The following is a 20,622-nucleotide window of genomic DNA, read 5'->3' on the forward strand; positions in this document are numbered from 1 at the left end:
CTTGATCTGTTTATCATTGCTTCTGTCCTTGATGCATGTTTAATGTTAAGTATGTATTAACTCTCCACCAGATGGGAATCTTCATGAAAGACAGCATCTATATATGTTTTTGTTCAACGTTTTATTCCTGGTTCCTGCCCATCCCAGTGAGTTGTGTGTGATAGCTGGGTAGAAGGCTCATATGAACTTTTGCTTATTGAGTACATGTGATTTAGTTGCACTTTGATAATTTCTTAGTAGGAATTCTTCTAACAGAGCTTCTTTATGTGGCACAATTTGTTATTAAAATGAACATTTCCCTTCAATTTTTGTTGAGTAGAATATGAATTGTAACTGAGGGAAATCGTGTATCTGAATGAATGACTAAACAAAAAAAGGTGTGTGTTTCCAACTTCACGCCAACCACCCTCTTTAAAGACAGATGTTGAGCTTAAAGATCACGTTGGAAATGTGTTCCAATTTATTTAGCTAGTGGTCTACTTGAGGTTTTCTTTTCCAGTGGAGAAGTCAGACTTATTTACGTTTACAGTAGAAAGAAGGTGTTTGCGGAGTGACAGTAGAGCTGAGTGTGACTGAACGTGGACCCGTTTCTTTCCTCAGATGAAGAAGGCTCTAGAGCTGTATGAACAGCTGCGCCAGAGGACAGGAGTTGTTATTGTTGGCCCAAGTGGTGCTGGCAAGTCTACCCTTTGGAGAATGTTAAGGGCTGCACTTTGTAAAACTGGCAAAGTAGTAAAACAGTACACCATGAATCCCAAAGCTATGCCCAGACACCAGTTATTAGGACATATTGACATGGACACAAGAGAGTGGTCGGATGGTGTTTTGACAAATAGCGCTCGCCAAGTAGTTCGTGAACCTCAAGGTTGGTCACTGTCTAATTCTTTACCTAATAATGCCTAGAGAATAATGTAATATGTTTATAATGTTCTTATTAAGACACATGTGTGATTTAACACACTTTGTAATGATGTTCTTTTGATATGTTAGCACCTTTACTCTTTTTTATTGTTGCTTTGTTGAGACAAAGTCTCACTCTGCAGCCTAGGCTGATCTGGAACCCATGATCCTCCTGATAGTTTAGCCTTACAAATGCTGGGATTACAGGTGCCCGCCACCAACCATGCTTGGGTCATGCTGTCTTTTGACTTATTACTTGATAGCAACTTTTAATATTATCAAAATTCAGAGTAACTTGATTAAAATATAATTCATAACTAATTTACTAAATGCATATAAAATCTTTGATGAATTAGTTGACATATGCCTTGTTAATGTAATTAATGTATTTGAACATCATTAAGTTGTTAGTGTGAACGAATCATTCTGAGTTATTTTGCAATTTGAAATGGTGAAAAAGTTTAGTTACTTCTTGGTCTAAATTTTCTCAGCTTAGTTGTTTGTTTTGTTTTTCATTTTCATTTTTTATTTTTGCGACAGAATCTCACTATTGTAGCCTTGGCCTGGAACTCACTCTGTAATCCAGACTGGCCTAGAATTCATGAGATCAGCTTGCCTTTGCCTCCAGAGTAGGGCTTATAAGGCTTGTGCCTCTTTGTTTTACTTGACATGACTTTCAAGATAATTTTTGACCCGAATCTTCATACTTTTGCAAGCCTTAATTGGTAGTTTTTCAAGTAAGGCAGTTGGTAATTATTCAGAAACTGACGCCAGTGGCGGGCTTTCCAACGCAGTTTCTTTACTTTTCTTGTAATTCTACTTTAAATAAAGACACACACTACCCTTTCTCACACTGTTGATGACATTTCCTTCTTTGTTTCAAAGGTCCAAGGACAGTTTGAAGCACTCTGATTTTAGAAAGGATGGGTAAAGTGTGTCTGCTGTTGAAAAGACTGCAGGCATTGTGTGTGTGCGGCCTGGTTGCTGCTCTTCCCATTTTGGGTCATCCTTGAAAACATTAAAACCATGGCAGTAATCAGGATTTTTTTCTCATGAAAGTTAAGTTTCCTATATTTCTCAAAGAGACATTATGTAGCAAACATTCATATATTCTCCTGGTATGACCAAACATAATAGTTTGGGAGATTATTTTAGAGGTATCTTTTTGGAATAGGAATATCCATCTTACACACTATGTTTTAAGGAATATTGTGAATTCAATCTGTTTGGTTAGAGAAAATAATACCTTGAGCTTTGGGCAGTGGAGATGGGATTACCCAGAGTTTCTCTAGCACACATGTAGCATTGTTTCCATGACACTGCAATGACACTGCAGCTTGCTGAACTCTGCTCTTTATATTAAGATGGAAATTAGTCGTGAGTAATGAAAGTTACTTTATTGTTTATGTTGGACTGTTGTAGCTGTTGGCATATCTGTGCGTGCAGTGCATGACTGTGTGTGTGTGTGTGTGTGTGTGTGTGTGTGTGTGTATTTTTTTAAAGTCTTCATTCTTGTGACTTGAAAATAGAAGTCAGCTCATGGATAATTTGTGATGGTGACATTGACCCTGAGTGGATAGAATCTCTGAATTCTGTTCTGGATGATAATCGGCTACTCACCATGCCAAGTGGAGAAAGGATTCAGTTTGGCCCAAATGTTAACTTTGTATTTGAAACCCATGATTTAAGCTGTGCTTCACCAGCCACAATATCTAGAATGGGAATGATATTTCTTAGGTAAGTCACAGATCATTTCTATATACTAGATTATTTTTTAATTACCATTTTGATTCCATAACTAAGTTAAGAATATAATGAATAAAAATTGATTACATCTATGATTAACTGTTTTTGCTTAGATTAATTGGTTTAGAGTTTGTTTTATTATATATGAATTCTTTTAGCAATTCAGTGAAGCATTATTTTCTTTAAGAGAATAGAAAGTACTTTATTTCCTTTAAAAATTTTAAAAATTGAATTCACTGATATAAGCACACTAAGTAAGTACTAGTACATACTATTTAAATCCCAGTAGCACATCTTAGTTACTGAGTTATAAATTCAAAAGTGGTTAGGACTAATTCAGGTATAATAAGTCCTATAGCAAAGCCTTTGTATCTTCCTGCGTATTTTCTTACTTTCCCGGTGGACTGAGAGCGGCTTGAGAAGCAGAGATGGGTAGCGCTAACTGGTTCTCGCATCACATGGACATCTGGACCAGTTTCATTTTCCCAAATGAGTAATAGTTTGGCAAAAATATTTATAATTCTAGGCTGGAGAGATGACTCAGTGATTATGGGCACTGACTGCTCTTCCAGAGGACCCGGGTTCAATTCCTAGCACCCACATACAACTCAACTCTGTAACTTCAAGATACATTCTCACACAGATGTACCTGCAGGCAAGATACTGGTGCATATAAAATAAAAGTAAACAAATCAAAAAAGAAAGAACTGGTCTTCAAAAGAAAATATTTAGAATTTCTTATTTATTATGCCTATATTTCATATGTTGTGAATGGCACATTGCTGTAATCACTTGGGTTGAGATTATGTCTTCAAATTATTTAACTTCTTATTTCACTAAGTATTCTAATAGACATTTATATTTAACTAATTATATACTTCAGTTGATATTACAGTAAATTATTAAAATCATATTATTTTAGGTATATAGTTTCATTGTAATATTTCTGTAAATTTATCATTTATTCAGTGTTGCAATCTTATAACAATATTATAATAAAAGGTAAGTTTACAGGTAAATTTAGAAATTCTTATTGAATATTTATTGTGTATTTTACATTAATTTAAACATAGTAGAAAGACTGTACAAGAGTGAGACTGCCATTTATGGAGCATAAGAAGGTACAGACCTTGTGAGGGGTGCTGTGTCTGTTTAGCAGGAGGATTACATACTGCTGCAGAGGGTTGGTGGCCCGGATCTTGGTTGTATGAGGCACAATGAATATGTGTGATTTTATTAAAATATATATTAACTCTTAGGTTACTGTGTGCTCGACCTTAGACCTTTTGGGTTCCTTTATTTCTCCTGATGTTGCTGAGCATTTATCCATGGAGAGGCCCAATGAGAACTTTTCGGTAGGGTCTAGAGTACTGCTAGTATTCTCTAGCACACACAGATCTGTGTGTACACACACACATACACACACACACACACACACACACACACACACACACACGGAAGTCAACAGTGCAGGCTTTCTGTGCTGACAGATGGGTGCTTGATAGACCAACATCCATAGGAACAGGAGTTAGTTTGAAGTTAGTTGGCAATTTCTTCCTGAATAACTGGCATGTTTGTGTTAATCCTTGTAGTGATGAAGAGACGGATCTAAATTCTCTGATAAAATCTTGGTTGAGGAATCAGCCTGCTGAGTACAGAAGTAACCTTGAGAACTGGATTGGAGATTATTTTTCAAAAGCTTTGCAGTGGGTTTTAAAGCAGGTGAGCTGGCCACAGTTTTAGATGTGCAGTGAGATGGGATGGATAGTTGGGAATTGTGCTTCCATGTCCTGCCTTCTGTAGAGCTCTGTGGGACCGAGTGTAGAGTGGACACCGTCACTGCTGTCCCTTTCCTGTCCTCTTACATTACATATATTAGCTGGTCTTAAGACACCTTCATTTCTGTGTCTGTAGAATCTTGTCTAACTTACCTAAAAAGCTTGAGTACTAGAATGTCTTTTTCTTGGTGGGAAACCATCTTGTCTCATTCTACTATTCATAGTTGCTCTGCTCTGCTTCCCTGACGTGGATAACTAATGGCTCTGCAACCATGAGGATCACATCGTGTCATGTGTGTAATATGTTAAATGTGTTTAATATGTTAAAGGCATTATTAAGCTAATACTAAAACAGAAGAGACAGTGAGTTACTTACAGTAATATTTGAAATTTACGCAATAAAAATGGACATCTAAATTTGTGAAGTCAAATACTTGAGGACTGAGATGAAAGCTAGTAAGACCATACCTTCCTAGAGAAGGGTGTCTCTGGGCCACGAATGCCACGTAAACACATCATCATCATCCAGTAGCATGGCAGGATGCTGCTCTGTTGGAGTGCTTTACCATGAGGTGTGAGTAGACCCTCGGCATGAAAAGAAGATTGTAGGGGGCTTCCATACATACATGAATTTTAAAAAGTATATGGTTTTTTGATGTTATTAATTTTGTGAAAACAAACATATTAAACAGAAATTAAAAATCAGCAGTTTCTTTGAAGTCACATGACTATTAATCTGAGCTTGATCCAGAGGTTAGTTTTTTCATATTGATCAAAATACATAAAAATTGCTATCGTTTTTAATTGTTTTATGTTTGTTTTTCTTCCTTTGTACAGATGAAAGTGGGAGAAATTAAAATGAGTATTAAAATATTGCAGATTAATTATTTCCCCAGTTATTAGAGAAGGAAAGGTTTCCTGCTCATGCAGTCTTCCTTCCTTGCTTTCATTGTAACACTCACCAACCATTTTAGTCTCTGTCTGCACTCACCTGCAAGTTCCTGGGGGGCAGGGACCAAACCTGTCATGCCCCTTAGTGAGTTCCCAGAGCAAGCTTGTTAAGAAGAGTGAGCAGGCAGTGGTGTGGTGCTGAGATGCCTGAAGTCTGTTCTGTCTGGTAGCACACCCTAATTCAAGCGTTCACACAGGTGACACAGTAAGGTGGCAGATCTCATGGCATCAGCACTGCTAGGCTCTGTAGTTCTCACTTTAATGACATTAACTGTCTGGGGAAAGATGCCAGGGGCAGACTGCCTGCTGGACCTGGGACTCCTTGCATCACCATGCCTCATGTTGGTGGCAAAAGGAAGCAGAGAAAACAGGCCAGAGCCAGGGTGGCTGTAAATGTGACTAAAGGGTCATCTCTAGGGACCGACTTCCACCAACTGGATGTCGCCTGTTAAAGATTGTACCTGTACAGCAGTGTTACAGTTCGGAGACAGGTATCTCAGAGGTGAACCACACCTTAGCTGTTTTCTAAAGTTTTAAAAATGTATATGTATATTCTTCAGGCTGAGGATATATGTCATGTAATTATTTGAGAATTTTAGTGTTTATAGTTCAAAGTACATAATTACCTTTAAATTTGTTTTTGTATTTTCAAAGTATATATGTAATCTGAATGACATCCATACTTTTTATAGAAATGAGAGAGATGAATTCAAAAATTGACAGTGATCTGTGTCGATTTGTATGGATTTGTGTTTGCTGGTTAATAATCTGTTTTTCCTGTCTTGGTTCTGTGAATTTTAATCGGCAGAATGACTATGTAGTAGAAACAAGCTTGGTTGGTACTGTGATGAATGCTTTGTCCCACCTTCATGGGTGCAGAGATCACGACCAGTTTATTATTAATCTCATACGAGGCCTGAGTGGAAATCTAAACATGAAATCGCGTTTGGAATTCACCAAGGAGGTAAGAAGCATTTTCCAACCATAGTCTTCAGCTCCTCTTAACCCTTAAGTCTCACAGTTGAGATACACAACTGAGATACAATTCGAAGTGTGAAAACTTTCTAGTTATGAATTTATGCATTTGGTAGACTAACAGGACATATGTATCTATATGGGTCTGCATGCATATTTGTGTATGTAAACATGGTTCTGTGTATCAAACTGAGGGTTTCTGATGGACTTAAAATTTTATGGCATTTTGTAATAAGCTAAGGCTTGGGACATAAAAGTATAAGTTAGGCTTGAATCTACTTAGCATTATGAATATATTCCAGTATTTCATTTAGCTTTAAATAATCTTTTAAAATTTTTATTTAGTGTTATTACTTAGAAGTGCTGGAATATTTCTAATTCTCGAATAATGTTAGATTATATTTGAGCCAGTTGGTTAGAAAGGCATTTTTTATATCATAAGGGTCTTTTCTTTTCTTTTTTGTGTGTGGATGTTTTCCTGACTGTATGTCTGTGCACGATGTGCACACCTGGGCCTGTGGAGGCCAGAAAACAGTGTTGGATCCCTGAAACTGGAAGTGGAGTTACGATGATTGTAGGTGCTGAGAATTAAAGTTGGGTCTTCTGGGAGAGCAACTAGTGCTCTTAACCATCTATCTCTTGGGGCCCACAAGGGACTTTTTCCCTTTGGAATGATTAAATAAGACCAACACAGTGTTGTGTTCACTGTTGCTTAGTCCCGCCATTAGCTGCTCTCTCTGTCCTGTTAGCTTTTCTGTAGTTGTATGTGTCCCCTTCCCTCTCATGTACTGTCCAGCACCTTCCTGTCCACTGCTCTCAAATACTCTTATGGACAGACCACATATATTTCTGTATCGTGGGGCAGAATAACCCATTGAATGTTATGGGTGTAACTGAAGTCAGTTCTGGGAAATGTTGGAAATAAAGGACCTTAGTATGCCCAAAGTCTGCAATTTGTAAGAATGCTATTAAAACATGGATATATTTTATGCCTTGATATATAAATTTCTATCAAATTGGTATCTTTATATATATATATATATATTTGTTTTACTTCAGATCATATTGAGGTAAAATACTATTTTAATTTTAAAATTTCCTTAGAAATATATAAACTTACTTAATGAGGTGATTTACTATGGAGATATTCACTTTGATGTACCGAACAGTTATCCACTGTTAGGAATATGTAAAAACTCCTTGTTACAATGTTTCCCTCTTAAGGTCTTTAACTGGGCCCGGGAGTCCCCTCCAGACCCTCACAGACCAATGGACACCTACTATGACATGGATCGAGGACAGTTAGCATCCTACGTGCTTAAGAAGCCAGAGAGCCTGACAGCTGATGATTTCAGCAGTGGCCATTCCCTCCCTGTCATCCAGACCCCTGACATGCAGCGAGGGCTCGATTATTTCAAGCCTTGGCTGAATTCTGATACTAAACAGCCATTTATTCTTGTAGGACCAGAGGGATGTGGCAAAGGGTAAGAAAAATGTCTTCAAAAATATATACTGTGAATTTGCCTCTTTCTCAAGGATTTAAAAAAGTACATTATGTTTCTTTTGGTTACAAAGCACTTATATTTTTATAGAGGGTACTTACTGTTACCTCCTATTTAAGAAAAAAAAATCACCGCAGAGAAGTGTCATTTTCTCTGCAAGTTTGTGTGAGCTTAGAAAATAGTGTCTGGGTGGTGGAGGCGCACGCCTTTAATCCCAGCTCTCAGAAGGTAGAGGCCGGCAGATCTCTGTGAGTTCGAGGCCAGCCAGGTCTCCAAGAGCTAGTTCTAGGACAGACTCCAAAGCTACAGAGAAACCCAGTCTTGAAAAACAAAAAACAAAACAAAACAAAAGAATAAAAAAAAAGAAAGAAAAAAGAAAAAGAAAAAAAAACTTTCTAAAGGATTTTGTACATAGTCACAACAATTAAATCCTGTGTACACATTTACACCTTATGTGTGTGTTAGCCATGAACTTGCCGGGTGAGCCTGCTCTCTTATTAAAAATGGTGTCTAGCTCAGTGCGGTTCACTTGTGTTTAGGAGTAAACCTGAATTATTAGTTTTACATATATGTTGGTAGAGTAGTAATTTTTAATATTTCTATACAATCAGGGTAGTTAATGAAACAAAACTATTGGGGAACTTAAAGTCCTTCTGTGAACTATGGGGGAACAAAACTAATATATATTCTACATACCTTGTAAAACTGAACTTATGAGGTCTGCAAGAATTCTAGGAATATTTTAAAATACACACTCCACTTTAAAAATTAGAAAGTCATTTTAGTGATGATGGAAACTGTATCACATTATTTTCCTTCTCAACATAATCTGAAATAATTTAGAAAAAGACATCAATTCCATATTGAGTGTGAGGAGTGTTTTATTGTACACATACCCCAGTATGTGTCACCCCTCTCTCCTCCGACCTGTCTGTCTAGGATGCTGCTCAGGTACGCCTTCTCTCAGCTCCGCTCCACGGAGATCGCCACAGTCCACTGCAGTGCTCAGACCACTTCCCGGCATCTTCTGCAGAAGCTGAGCCAGACTTGCATGGTAATCAGTACAAACACTGGCCGAGTGTACAGACCAAAAGATTGTGAAAGACTTGTTTTGTACCTAAAAGATATCAACCTGCCCAAGCTTGATAAGTGGGGGACCAGCACTTTGGTGGCTTTCCTCCAGCAGGTAAGTCTTAACAGCCGATGCTTTTGCCTGTAATTTGTCTGTTGGCTTTTCTTTTTTCCTTTTTAAAAATCGATTAATTAATTTTTTAAAAAATAATCTTTTCTCATTTTACATACCAATCCCAGGTCCCATTCCCTCCTCTTCTCTCTATCCCTCTACCTTCCCTCCCACCTTCCCCACTATGTCTAGTCTGAGCAAGGTATCCTTCCAAAGAGAATGGGTTTCAAAAAGCCAATTCAAGCAGTAGAGATAAATCCTGGTATGACTGCCAATGTCTCAACAGTTTGCCCAGTCATTAAAATGTCTCCCACATTCAGAGGGTCTAGTTTGGTCCTATGCTTGTTCCCCTGCTGTCATTCCGGGGGACTGTTAGTGTGCTCCTATGAGCTCACGTCAGCTGCTTCAGTAAGTGTCCCCATCATGGTCTTGACCCGTTGCTCATATTATCTCTCTCTCTTTGACTGGACTTTGGGAGCTCAGATCGGTGCGGTGCTTCACTGTGGAGTTCTGCATCCTGCTTCCATCAGTTGCTGGATGAAGGTTCTATGATGACAATTGCGGTAGCCATCAATCTGATTACAGGGGAAGGACAGTTCAGGCACACTCTCCACTATTGCTTAGCTGGGGTCATCCTGTGGATTCCTGGGAATTTCCCTGGTGCGAGGTTTCACGCCAGCCCCATAATGGCTCTCTCAATCAATGTATCTCTTTCCTTGCTCTCCCTCTTTGTCCTTCTCCCATGTTGACCATCTGTTCCCTCATGTTCTCCTCTACTCTCCTCTTCCACACCCCCTCCCCCCACACTCCCAATTTTCTCAGGAGTTCTTGTCTATTTCCCTTTCTCAGGAGGATTCATGTATGTTTCTCTTAGGGTTCTCCTTGTTACCTAGCTTCTCTGGGATCATGAACTATAGGCTGGTTATCCTTTGCTTTACATCTGATATTAACTTAAGAGTGAGTACATACCGTGTTTGTCTTTCTGGGTCTGGGTTACCTTACTCAGGATGTTATTTTATTTTAGTTCTATCCATTTGCATGCATATTTCAAGATGTCATTGTTTTTTCACCACTGAGTAGTACTCTATTGTGTAAATGTACCACATTTTTTTTTTAACCCATTCTTTGGTTGAGGGGAATCTAGGTTGTTTCCAGATTCTGACTATTATGAATAATGTTGTTATGAACATAGTTGAGCATATGTCCATGTAGTATGATTGGTTGTATGCCTGAGAGTGGTACTGCTGGGTCTTGATGTAGATTGATTCCCAATTTTCTGAGAAACTGCCATACTGATTTTTAAAGTTTCTGTACAAGTTGACACTCCCAGCAGTGATAGAAGAGGGTCCCCCCTACTCTGCATCCTCTCTAGCATACACTATCATCGGTGTTTTTGATCTTAGCCATTCTGACAAGTGTAAGATGGTATTTCAGAATTGTTTTGATTTGTATTTCCCTGATGACTAAGGATGTTTAACAGTTAAGTGTCTTTCAGCCATTTGAGATTCTTCTCTGGAGTATTCTCTGTTTAGATCTGAACCATATTTTTAAATTGGATTAATTGGTATTTTTAATGTCTAGTTTCTTGAGTTCTTTGTATATTTTGTAAATCTGTCCTCTGTCTGATATGGGGTTGGTGAAGATCTTTTCCCAATCAGAGGCTGCCTTTTTGTCTTATTGACTGTGTCCTTTGCCTTACAGAAGCTTCTCAGTTTCAGAAGATCCCTTATTTATTGTTGCTCTCAGTGTCTGTACTACCGGTGTTATATTTTGGAAGTGGTCTTCTGTGTCCATGAATTGAAGGCTACTTCCCGCTTTCTCTTCTATGCAGTTCAGTGTGGCTAGATTTATACTAAGGTCTTTGATCCATTTGGATTTGAGTTTTGTGCGTGGGGATAGATATGGATATATTTACATTTTTCTACGTATTGACATCCAGTTATGTCAGCATCATTTGCTGAAGATGCTTTCTTTTTTCCATTGTATAACTTAAGTTTATTGTCAAAAATCAGGTGTTCATAGTGTATGAAATCAGAGTATTCGATTCAGTTCCATTGGCCGTCCTGTCTGTTTTTATGCCAATACCAAGTTGTTTTCATTGCTGTAGTTCTATACTAGAACTTGATGTCAGGGATGATGATGCCTCTGGAAGTTCTTTTATTGTACAGGATTGTTTGGGCTTCCTAGGTTTTTTGTTTTCCCATATGAAGTGGAGTATTGTTCTTTTGAGGTCTGCGAAGAATCATGTTGGGATTTTCATGGGGATTGTATTAAATCTGCAGATTGCTTTTGGTAGGATTGTCATTTTTATTATATTGATCCTACCTATCCAAGAGCATGGAAGATCTTTCCATTTTTTGATATATTCTTCAATTTCTTTCTTCAAAGACTTAAAGTTCTTGCGAATAAGTCTTTCACTTCTTTGGTTAGTGTTATCCCAAGATATTGTATGTATTTGTGGCTATTGTAAATGGTAATGTTTCTTTGATATCTTTCTCAAGTCCTTTATCATTTATATATGGAAGGGCTACTGATTTTTTGAGTTGATTTTGTATCTTGACACATTACTGAAGATGTTTATCAGCTATAGGAGTTCCCAGGTTTAATTTTTAGGGTCACTTATGTATACTATCATGTCATCTGCAAATAGTGAAAGTTTGACTTCTTCCTTTCCAATTTGTATCCCCTTAATGTCATTTTAATGTCTTATTGCTCTAACTAGAGCGTTGAGTTCTATGTTGAATAGATATGGAGAGAGTGGATAGCCTTGTCTTTTTCCTGATTTTAGTGGAATCACTTTGAGTTTCTCTCCATTTAATTTGATATTGGCTATCGACTTGCTGTATTGTATATTGCTTTTATTATGTTTAGATACATTTCTCGTATCCCTGATCTCTCCAAGACTTTCATCATGAAGGGGTGTTGGATTCTGCCTTCTCCTTCTTCCCCTATTGTTTTTAGTTTTTATCATGGTGTACCAGATTTCCTGGATGTTTTATGTGAAGAATTTGTTGGATTTAACATTTTCTTTGACCAATGAATTTATTTCCTGTGTCGTATCTTCAGCTCCTGAGATTCTCTCTTCCATCTCTTGTATTCTGTTGGTTATGCTTGCATCTGTAGTTCTTGTTCCTTTACCCAGATTTTCCATATCCAGAATTCCCTCGGTTTGTGTGTTTTTTTTTTATTGTGTCTATCTCAGTCTTCACATCTTGAATTGTTTGAACTGTTTTCTTCAACCGTTTGATTGTTTTTTCTTGGTTTTCTTTAAGAGGTTTATTGATTTCTTCCAATTTTTTTTTGTTTGTCTTTCATTTCTTTAAGGGAATTTTTCATTTCCTCTTCAGGTTCTCTATCATCTTGAGAAAGTTACATTTAACTTGTTTTCTTCTGCTTCTTCTAGATTAGGATGTTTAGGTCGTCCTGTTGCAGTACCACTAGGTTCTGGTGTTGCCATATTGCTCTTTAGGTTGTTGAATGTATTCTTGCATTGGTGCCTGTTCATCTTTTTCTCCAGTTGGTGCAGGCAGTGTCTTTGCCTCTTGGTTCAATCCTTGCAGTTGCTGTCTGTGTCTCAGGGAACCACTCTTGGTCTATTCTGTGCAGTCGCTGTCTCTGTCTTAGGGAGCCACTGAGGTTTCTGGGGATGCGTGGTTTTGTGGGTGCAGTGGAACTTGTAGATTACAGGGTTTCAGTCAATGCTGTGGCAGTGGTGGTGGGGCTTAGGGAGTTGGAGCGGCCTACCTTCAGCCTGCTGGCTGACTAGTGAAACTGAGGCTGGTGGGGAGGGGCCCATGTGTTTGCCCCAGGGCCTAGGGTTTAGGGACTTGGCTGTGCAGCTGGGAGCTGGTCACTCTCTTCTTGATCTGCTCTGTGCATTCCAGGCTTTTCTTGTAGCTATGACATCTGCTTTCATTTACCTAGCACATGTCATTAGAGTTTAAAGTCATGTCATATTTAATTCTTGTTCTTGGTCAATCATTCTCCATTTAGAAATCTATTCCCTACCCTCCCTACCTAAAACAACTGGGGCCTCTGCAGCTGTCACTGGAGGTGTCTTTACTCCATGATTGGCTGCGCTTGCCTCGGACAGTGGTCACTCTTTTTGTGGAAGGCTGGGATTAGGGTTGTGTATCACATGTTCTTACTCAGTGTAAAAGATGTCTTCCTGTGTGTTGTTACATCATATTAGGAGTTCTAGATTTTCAGAGTTTTCTATGTTTAGATGTACTATGCAGTTGTAGAGTATGATAATATAGTTATGGAAAAGCCTGAAGTATTTTCCATATATTTCCTGACTCTTTACTTTTTTATAATTGCTAATAGATTCATAATAGTATTTGGATTTTACTATTTAATGGAGTGAAACCATTTTAAAAGAAGAGGATTCAGAAAACATGAATTGGGTACAAGGTAGAACAACATCAGCTCAGTGATGTAACAATTTAAAATGTTTCAATCTTTAATTAGTGAGTTAGCTAAAGGGTGCTGGTTGTACTTAGAAATAATCAAAACTTTAACACTGTATGATATGGTTAATCTTTATGGTCAAATAGATAAGGTTTGTAATCTCCATACCAAAAGAAAATTTCTTTGTATGTGTGTGAGGATTTTCTAGTGTTATTAATGAAGGTGAGGCCTTTCATTTTGTGGGAACCTGACTAAGTCAAATGGAACAGGGATCTGGGCAGCAAGTTTGTCAGTGTTTCCTGATTCCTGTGGCCCTGCCTGGCATGCTGGGTGAATTGTGTCCGCTTAAACTGTAGGACAAACTTACCCAATCTGGCTTTTGTCAGGCAATTTGTCAGGACAAGAACACAAGTAACCAATGTATTTGTAATATGATTTGAGAAATCTAAAGTATAAACCACTTGTGTACATTTGTTTTCATATAGGTGTTGACATACCAAGGATTTTATGATGAAAATTTGGAGTGGGTTGGTCTGGAGAATATTCAAATTGTAGCTTCCATGTCAGCTGGAGGCAGGCTGGGAAGACACAAGCTGACCACCAGGTTTACGTCTATTGTTCGTCTTTGTGCCGTAGAGTATGTATCTTAGTAACAGGTTTTTTTTATATATTTTATTCAAGATACTCATCAAGAATACTTCAAAATATAGAAAGTGAAATGGTTAAGCTGATTCATTTCCAAACCTTTGGCAGTGGTTTAGAGTATGTAAGGTCTTTTATAGAACTCTGTATGTTGTGCCTCGAACGTCAAGAGTCAGAACTGACCAGCAGCTTGAGGTCTGTATATCTCACTAAGATCTGACGTTAATACAGAGCCTATTGATGTGTTGGGTAATGTTTTGACATGTTACCTAATGCATGGTGCTTGAGTTTGTTTAAGCATATTTATCACTGTGATGAAAACACTCAAGGTTCTTCTTGCAGTCCTGGGGACACAGTTACCGCCTCCAGTGGCACACCAGACCTTCTTGCTGCTGTTCAGATGCAGCTTTGTCTGTCCCACCCCCAGCTCTTCCCTGCGTTCCTACCTACTGATTCCAGTTCTTGGAGCCACCATCCTGCTCTGCACTTGCCCGAGAGCAGTGCCTTTAGATCATGTGACAGAAATCACGTGCTGTCTTTCCTATGTATCTGTGCTTGGTTTATTTTGCTTAACATATTGATTTTCTGTCCTATTCATATTGTCTGATGCCCGGGTTTCACTATTTATGTGGCGAACTCTTATTTCCTTGTGCATGTGTACCACATTACTTTCACCTATCAACTGTTGGATACTTAGTTTTTTGTTTTGTTTTGTGTTTTTCTCACTGTTACGAATAATACTACAGAGATCATTGCAGAAGGCTCTTCAACATATTTCATTTCCTTTAAATACATAAAGTGTACATTTTAGACATAAATGTACAAAACTAATATTATTTAATTTTATGGAGATAATGAAAAAGAGTTGAATCTGATGAAAGGGGAGTTGGGTCATGTGGCTTGGGATGGGATTCATCTGTCCTTCCTTGTGATCATGGATGTGACTGGGACTTCTGAGTTCTATGTTCACGCACCGTCCCTTTGTGGCTCCTCAACTTGCTAACCCTGGTCAGTTTACAAGTTCCCACTCACTACATTCTATGTATGCACATTGTTATTTCTAAGGTGTTATCATTGCCAATTAATTGACATGGTAATAACTTTGGACGTGGGAGAAACAGGCTCCTTTTTGTTGTGTTGTTTATTTTCTTAGACTTCTGACCTGGACCACTGCTCTGTGTGTAGGTTTTACTTAACTCCAAATGCTTTCCTTAAGTAAATATGTTTTATTCTGAAGTTGAGTGGCTTTTCAATTTTTGTATTTAAATAGTTTGATTCCAGTCTTGCATAAAGCCTTGCTCTGTTGGAGAAGAGACACTGAGGGATCTAGTTGAGTTCTCCAGAGAGAGCAGGAACTGAGTCTGTTCTGACGCATGAACAGCCCTGGGTGTCTGGGTCTTAGAGAAGTGCAGTTTGGAAGTTTACACGGTTGTATATTAGTGTGGAAATATTAATTTATGATATTGATTTAATTTAGCTTTCTTATTTCTGTCTTCCCCCTTTAGTTACCCAGAAAGAGAGCAGTTACAGACAATCTATGGAGCATATTTGGAAGCAGTTTTGCACAAAAATCTGAAGAATCATTCTATTTGGGGTTCTTCATCAAAAATTTACCTCTTAGCAGGCTCAATGGTGCAGGTGTATGAGCAGGTATGTATGTTTGCTCTGTAGTTCCAGCTCTGTTGGCCTCCTCCTCTCGGTGCTGATGATCTGTGGTCCTTGCTGCAGTGACTGGTGGCACAGTCACAACGGACCGTACCGGCTGGGTTGGAGCAGGGGGATTCTGTGATGTTAGTCAGCTTATGTGCAGTCTGTGGCTGCACCCTTGCTGCATAGCAGACTCTGGCAGTCTGCTGAAGCCTCTTAGCCTGGCTGCGAGGAACACTTTGAAGTGTCTAAGTAGCTGCGCACAGTGGGGGTGCACCTGAAGTCAGACCTTGCCTGCTTGTGGCAAGAAGATTGCCATGAGTTACACAGTGAGTTCTAGGCCAGCATGGGTCAGAGTGGAGGCCCTGCCACAAAGATAAGTACATAAATAAAATGTGTAAGGCAGATTATAGAGGATAATTTTAAAAAATCAGTTCTACTGAAATAAGATTAGGTGGCAGAAAATGTCTAGAATGGTAAAATAGCTACAGGAAGGCTGGTTGCACTGTTTCCTCTTTCAGGTACGGGCCAAGTTCACAGTTGATGATTACAGTCACTATTTCTTTACCCCCTGCATCCTGACTCAGTGGGTGCTTGGCTTGTTCAGATATGATTTAGAAGGAGGTGAGTTTTGGTTGTCCCTGTGTGTAACTATGCTCTAAGTTGTACTCATAATAGGAACATTAAATATTGTGACTGATTATAATTTTTAAAAATGACTATTAGTACATTAAGTTTAAATAGCTCTATTATATTTATTACTATTAAGAGGGTAATAATTTATTATATTCCTTTTCCAATCTGTTTATCACGGTACAAATTTGATTTTAGAAAAGATAAAATATTTTCTTTCATAGCCAAACCAATTTTATTATGCAATTTGGAAATGATAACTTTATTGAACAGCTGTAGTGTTTAAAATATACCACTTTATTAAAGGAATGAATTTTAACTTTTTCCAATTTCTTCTATTTACCTGCTGCCACAATTATGGTATGTAGATTCTCCCTGCATATTTATTTCAAAACATTTTGTTAAACAGACCTCTTGAAAATAATTTAAGACTCACTGTGATTAAAGAAAAGCTTTGCCTTTTTAGGATCTTCCAACCATCCATTAGATTATGTTCTGGAAATTGTAGCCTATGAGGCCCGACGCTTGTTTCGGGACAAAATCGTTGGGATGAAGGAGATTCATCTGTTTGATAATATTCTGACCTCAGTGTTCCAAGGAGACTGGGGCTCAGATATACTGGACAACATGGCAGGTAAGAAAGATCGATTACACAAGTTATAGGTGTTTTAAATTTTTGTGTCAGACCTGATGCACAATTTCATGTTTCAATAAATAAAACTTTGGATTACAATATTAATTTTCTCAAAAGAGAAGATGCCCAGCCATTTTTGCTAGACTTCTATAATTATAATACAAAAAATATAATAAGTACTTTCTTGAAAAGGGTGTTCAAACTTTTTGTTGTATATTTGTAATACAAAGTTGTTTTCCCAGTAGAATTTTAACTAACGGTGGAATTGGCTATGGTGGTACACCTGTAACCTCGCACTTGAGAGACAGACGCAGCTGTGTGACAAGTTTGAGACCAGCCCAGTCCACAGAGCATGTTCCGTCCAGTTAGGGCTATGTAGTAAGACCCTATTTAAAAAATTAAAAACCTAAAATGAAATTTTAGTATTTGATTAAATATGAAACATAAAGGTCATTGTGAAATTCCTCACTTGATTAGAATGCCTCTTGTTTAACAGAAAAAGCATTGTTTTCCCTGTTGTTACCCATAAAATCACTGAAACAGGACATCATGTTTGTACTTACTCCTAGTTTCCTCGGCTTCATGTGAGTGAACATGTTGCATTCAGGGCTGTGTCTACTTCATAACCAATTTGCACGTTAGGAACTGCTGTGGAAGCGAGCATATAGTAGAGAGAAGGGCCGATGACAAAGACATGGAAACGTTTTATAACACAACAATTATCCAGCTACACACCGTGCTAACAAATATTCATGAGTACTCTTATGTACTGTATATTGATGCTGTATAACAATCCCACACCAGTCAGAATTATTGATAATAAAAGGGTTATTTATTTAAGGGGAAAACTTACAGATCACTGTCCTACACAACAGTCCTCTGAACGCAGACAGGAACAGAGTCTAGCAGCTGGGATGGGAGCCAGAAGCAAGAGAGCAGGTTCCCTCTGCTTTTTAAACTATAAGAGACAATGTCCAAGTGGGCTGGTATCTTAAAGGCTATTGGCTGAAGGAGCAGAATGTGCTCTCACAACAGTATATCATTACCAAAGTCCAAGGAAATATTGAACGTGGGAAGGCTATTGGGGTTCACTGAAAGACTCTCGAGATATTTCTAGAAATTTGGAATTTGGGAGAACAATCTAAAGACAACACAAGGGAAAGTGTTGTGAGGAGGCTGCTGACAATTGAGCATCATTTTAATAATGTCTGCCTCATCCACCTGAGGCATTGGCCAGGCTCTCTGACAAGGCTTTGTTCTTGGAGTCAGGCCACGCTCAGCCTGCAAACTTGCGTCAGCAGTGTCTCTTCCTGTAAAGGTCTTTTGTGCTATGATGCTATCAGTATTTTTTTTCTGTGTCCCAGTCCTCTAGGATTTGGTGGTTTTCAGAGCCTATAAAAGTCTTTTATTCTCAAGAGGCTTACAGTTGAATGCCAGAAATGTGACAATCTCTGCTTTCAGAGTTGACAATTAGTGATATGCTTATATGGCATGAAGACTTGTGGAAGTTGTGGTTAAACTTGTAATTACAATGGAGCATAGAGTGTTGTAACTTTTCCAAGTGTATTTGATAAATACTAGTTTTAGGGTGGTAGAAGAGGTAGAGAATAATTTTTGTTTAGGGAAGTTGCATAAAATATATGTATTAAAATTTTATAACTATAGTGTTCTTAAAATTAGTATATAATAATATAATAGGTTTATTATGACATCTTCACATATTTATATCATGTACTTTGCTTATATTTATATTCTGTCAGCCTCACTTATTCCTCCTTTCCCCCATTTTAGTCTTCTCCCCACACAGTCTCCTCTCTACTTTCATCCTTCCCTCCCTCCCTTCCTCTATCCATGAATATATAATCTCTCTCTCTCTCTCTCTCTCTCTCTCTCTCTCTCTCTCTCTCTCACACACACACACACACACACACACTCACACTCATCTGGTGATGACCATCTAGGCTGATTCTATGTCTTGACTGTTGTGTACAGGTTCATGTGTCTTTGTGATGTGTATGTAGACTTAAAGTCCTCTAGCTACATATAAGAAAGTGCGATACAGCTGGCTCATGGGGTAGTTCTATTTTGAATTTTGTCTTTGACATTCCACACTGATTTCTGTGCTTTGCATATTTTACATGCCATCAACAGGATACAAGGGTTTCTGTTTTCCTATGTCTTCGACAGAATTTATTGTTTGTTTACTTAGTTGGAGCTATCCTGACTCAGGCAAAATAGAGTTTCCCTGCAGTTTTAACTTGCCTTTCCCTGCCGCCTAAGTATGTTGAATTTTATTGCATACACTTAGTGGTTAAGTTGTATATATTCTGAGGACTGTCTGTTCAATTACTTTATCCATGTATTGATATTTTTGGTGTTGAATTTTTTAAGATGTTATTTTAGATAGTAATTCTTTGTCAGATGTTTAATTGGCAAAGATTTTATCCTAGTCTGTAGGGTATCTCTTTTCCCTGCTGTGACCCTTGGCTGTGGAGAAGCGCTTATGCCTCACACTGTACTGTAATCTCTATTAATTTCTGCTTGTTACTTGCTGGACTCATAGATTGCTATTCAGGAAGTTCTTGCCTAGACCTAGGTCTCTAAGAGATTCTGTTGGGTTTCTATCTAGTTTTTTCATAGTTGTAGGTCTGAAAGTCTTTAATCTATTTTGAATTTTCTTTTGTGAGGGAAAAACATCTGATTTAATTTGTTTATATGTGGATGCCAAACTTTCCCACCACTGCCTCTTGAAGAGACAGTTCTTTCTTCAGTGTGTCTTATTGGCACATTTGTCAAGAGAAAAAAAAGCTCCATGAAACAAAACCAATTAGTATTGTTGGTCTACTTGTGTTTATCTTACCTGTTCCAGTGATGTACATATGACCCATCTTTTCCTAAACCACACTGTCTAGATTCCTATAGCCACAGCATGATACATGTTGAAATTAGGTAGCCTTATTTCTCATGGGATGATCATGTCTCTGTATAATCATGTCACAGTATGACAAGATTGTGACAGACCTTACACCGAGTCTTTGTATTGACCTGGAATGAATTGGTGTCTGTTCTCTGTGTCTTCTGACTCAGACACACAGTCTGTCATGAGAGCATTTGGGTCTTTGGTATTTTTCACAAGTATCAGCATATAAATCTGGTATTTGATTTTAGATTTATGTGTTCAGTTTCAAGTTTTTCATTGGCAGTTATATGTTCAAGTTGGTTTTGTTTGTTATTTTATGAGATAGGGTCACATTTAGTTGACATGTTGACCCTGAATTTGCTACGTAGCTCAGGCTATCCTTGAATTCAGAATTCTACTTTTACCTTACAAGTACCTGGGACTAAGGGCCTGTACTGCCAAAGTAGGTTTTAAAAGATGAATATGTTGAGTGAAGAAGAGCTGAAGGATATTCCAGATAAGAGCAGTGAGTATGGAAGAAGTTGAAAGATGAGAAATGAAGTGTATAATGTGGAGTGATGGGTGTGCTAGGCAGTAGAGGGTGGTTAGACTTTGGCACTTTCTTTCAAGGCATGTGAAACTACGATAAGGGAATGATGTTGTGCAGTCAGATTGTAGTTTTATATGTATTCTTTTAGTAATGGTGAGGTTATGCTTAAGGA

At 38.1% G+C, this 20,622-nt stretch overlaps 1 protein-coding gene across 2 annotated transcripts in view; it reads left to right on the top strand.

Annotated features, from left to right (window-relative positions):
- Dync2h1 (dynein cytoplasmic 2 heavy chain 1) overlaps positions 1-20,622 on the top strand; it is a 215,906-nt gene that overhangs the window by 59,225 nt on the left and 136,059 nt on the right. For both annotated transcript variants that reach the window (XM_048429223.3, XM_048429224.3), the window contains exons 38-47: positions 601-865; positions 2,430-2,637; positions 4,239-4,368; positions 6,184-6,339; positions 7,575-7,834; positions 8,792-9,038; positions 13,931-14,082; positions 15,593-15,737; positions 16,256-16,358; positions 16,834-17,001. In XM_048429223.3, coding sequence (XP_048285180.3) covers positions 601-865; positions 2,430-2,637; positions 4,239-4,368; positions 6,184-6,339; positions 7,575-7,834; positions 8,792-9,038; positions 13,931-14,082; positions 15,593-15,737; positions 16,256-16,358; positions 16,834-17,001 — 1,834 coding nt within the window. The remainder of the gene's footprint in view (positions 1-600; positions 866-2,429; positions 2,638-4,238; positions 4,369-6,183; positions 6,340-7,574; positions 7,835-8,791; positions 9,039-13,930; positions 14,083-15,592; positions 15,738-16,255; positions 16,359-16,833; positions 17,002-20,622) is intronic.

This window comes from Myodes glareolus, chromosome 4 (assembly GCF_982192425.1).
Source record: "Myodes glareolus chromosome 4, mMyoGla1.1, whole genome shotgun sequence".
Taxonomy (NCBI): domain Eukaryota; kingdom Metazoa; phylum Chordata; class Mammalia; order Rodentia; family Cricetidae; genus Myodes; species Myodes glareolus.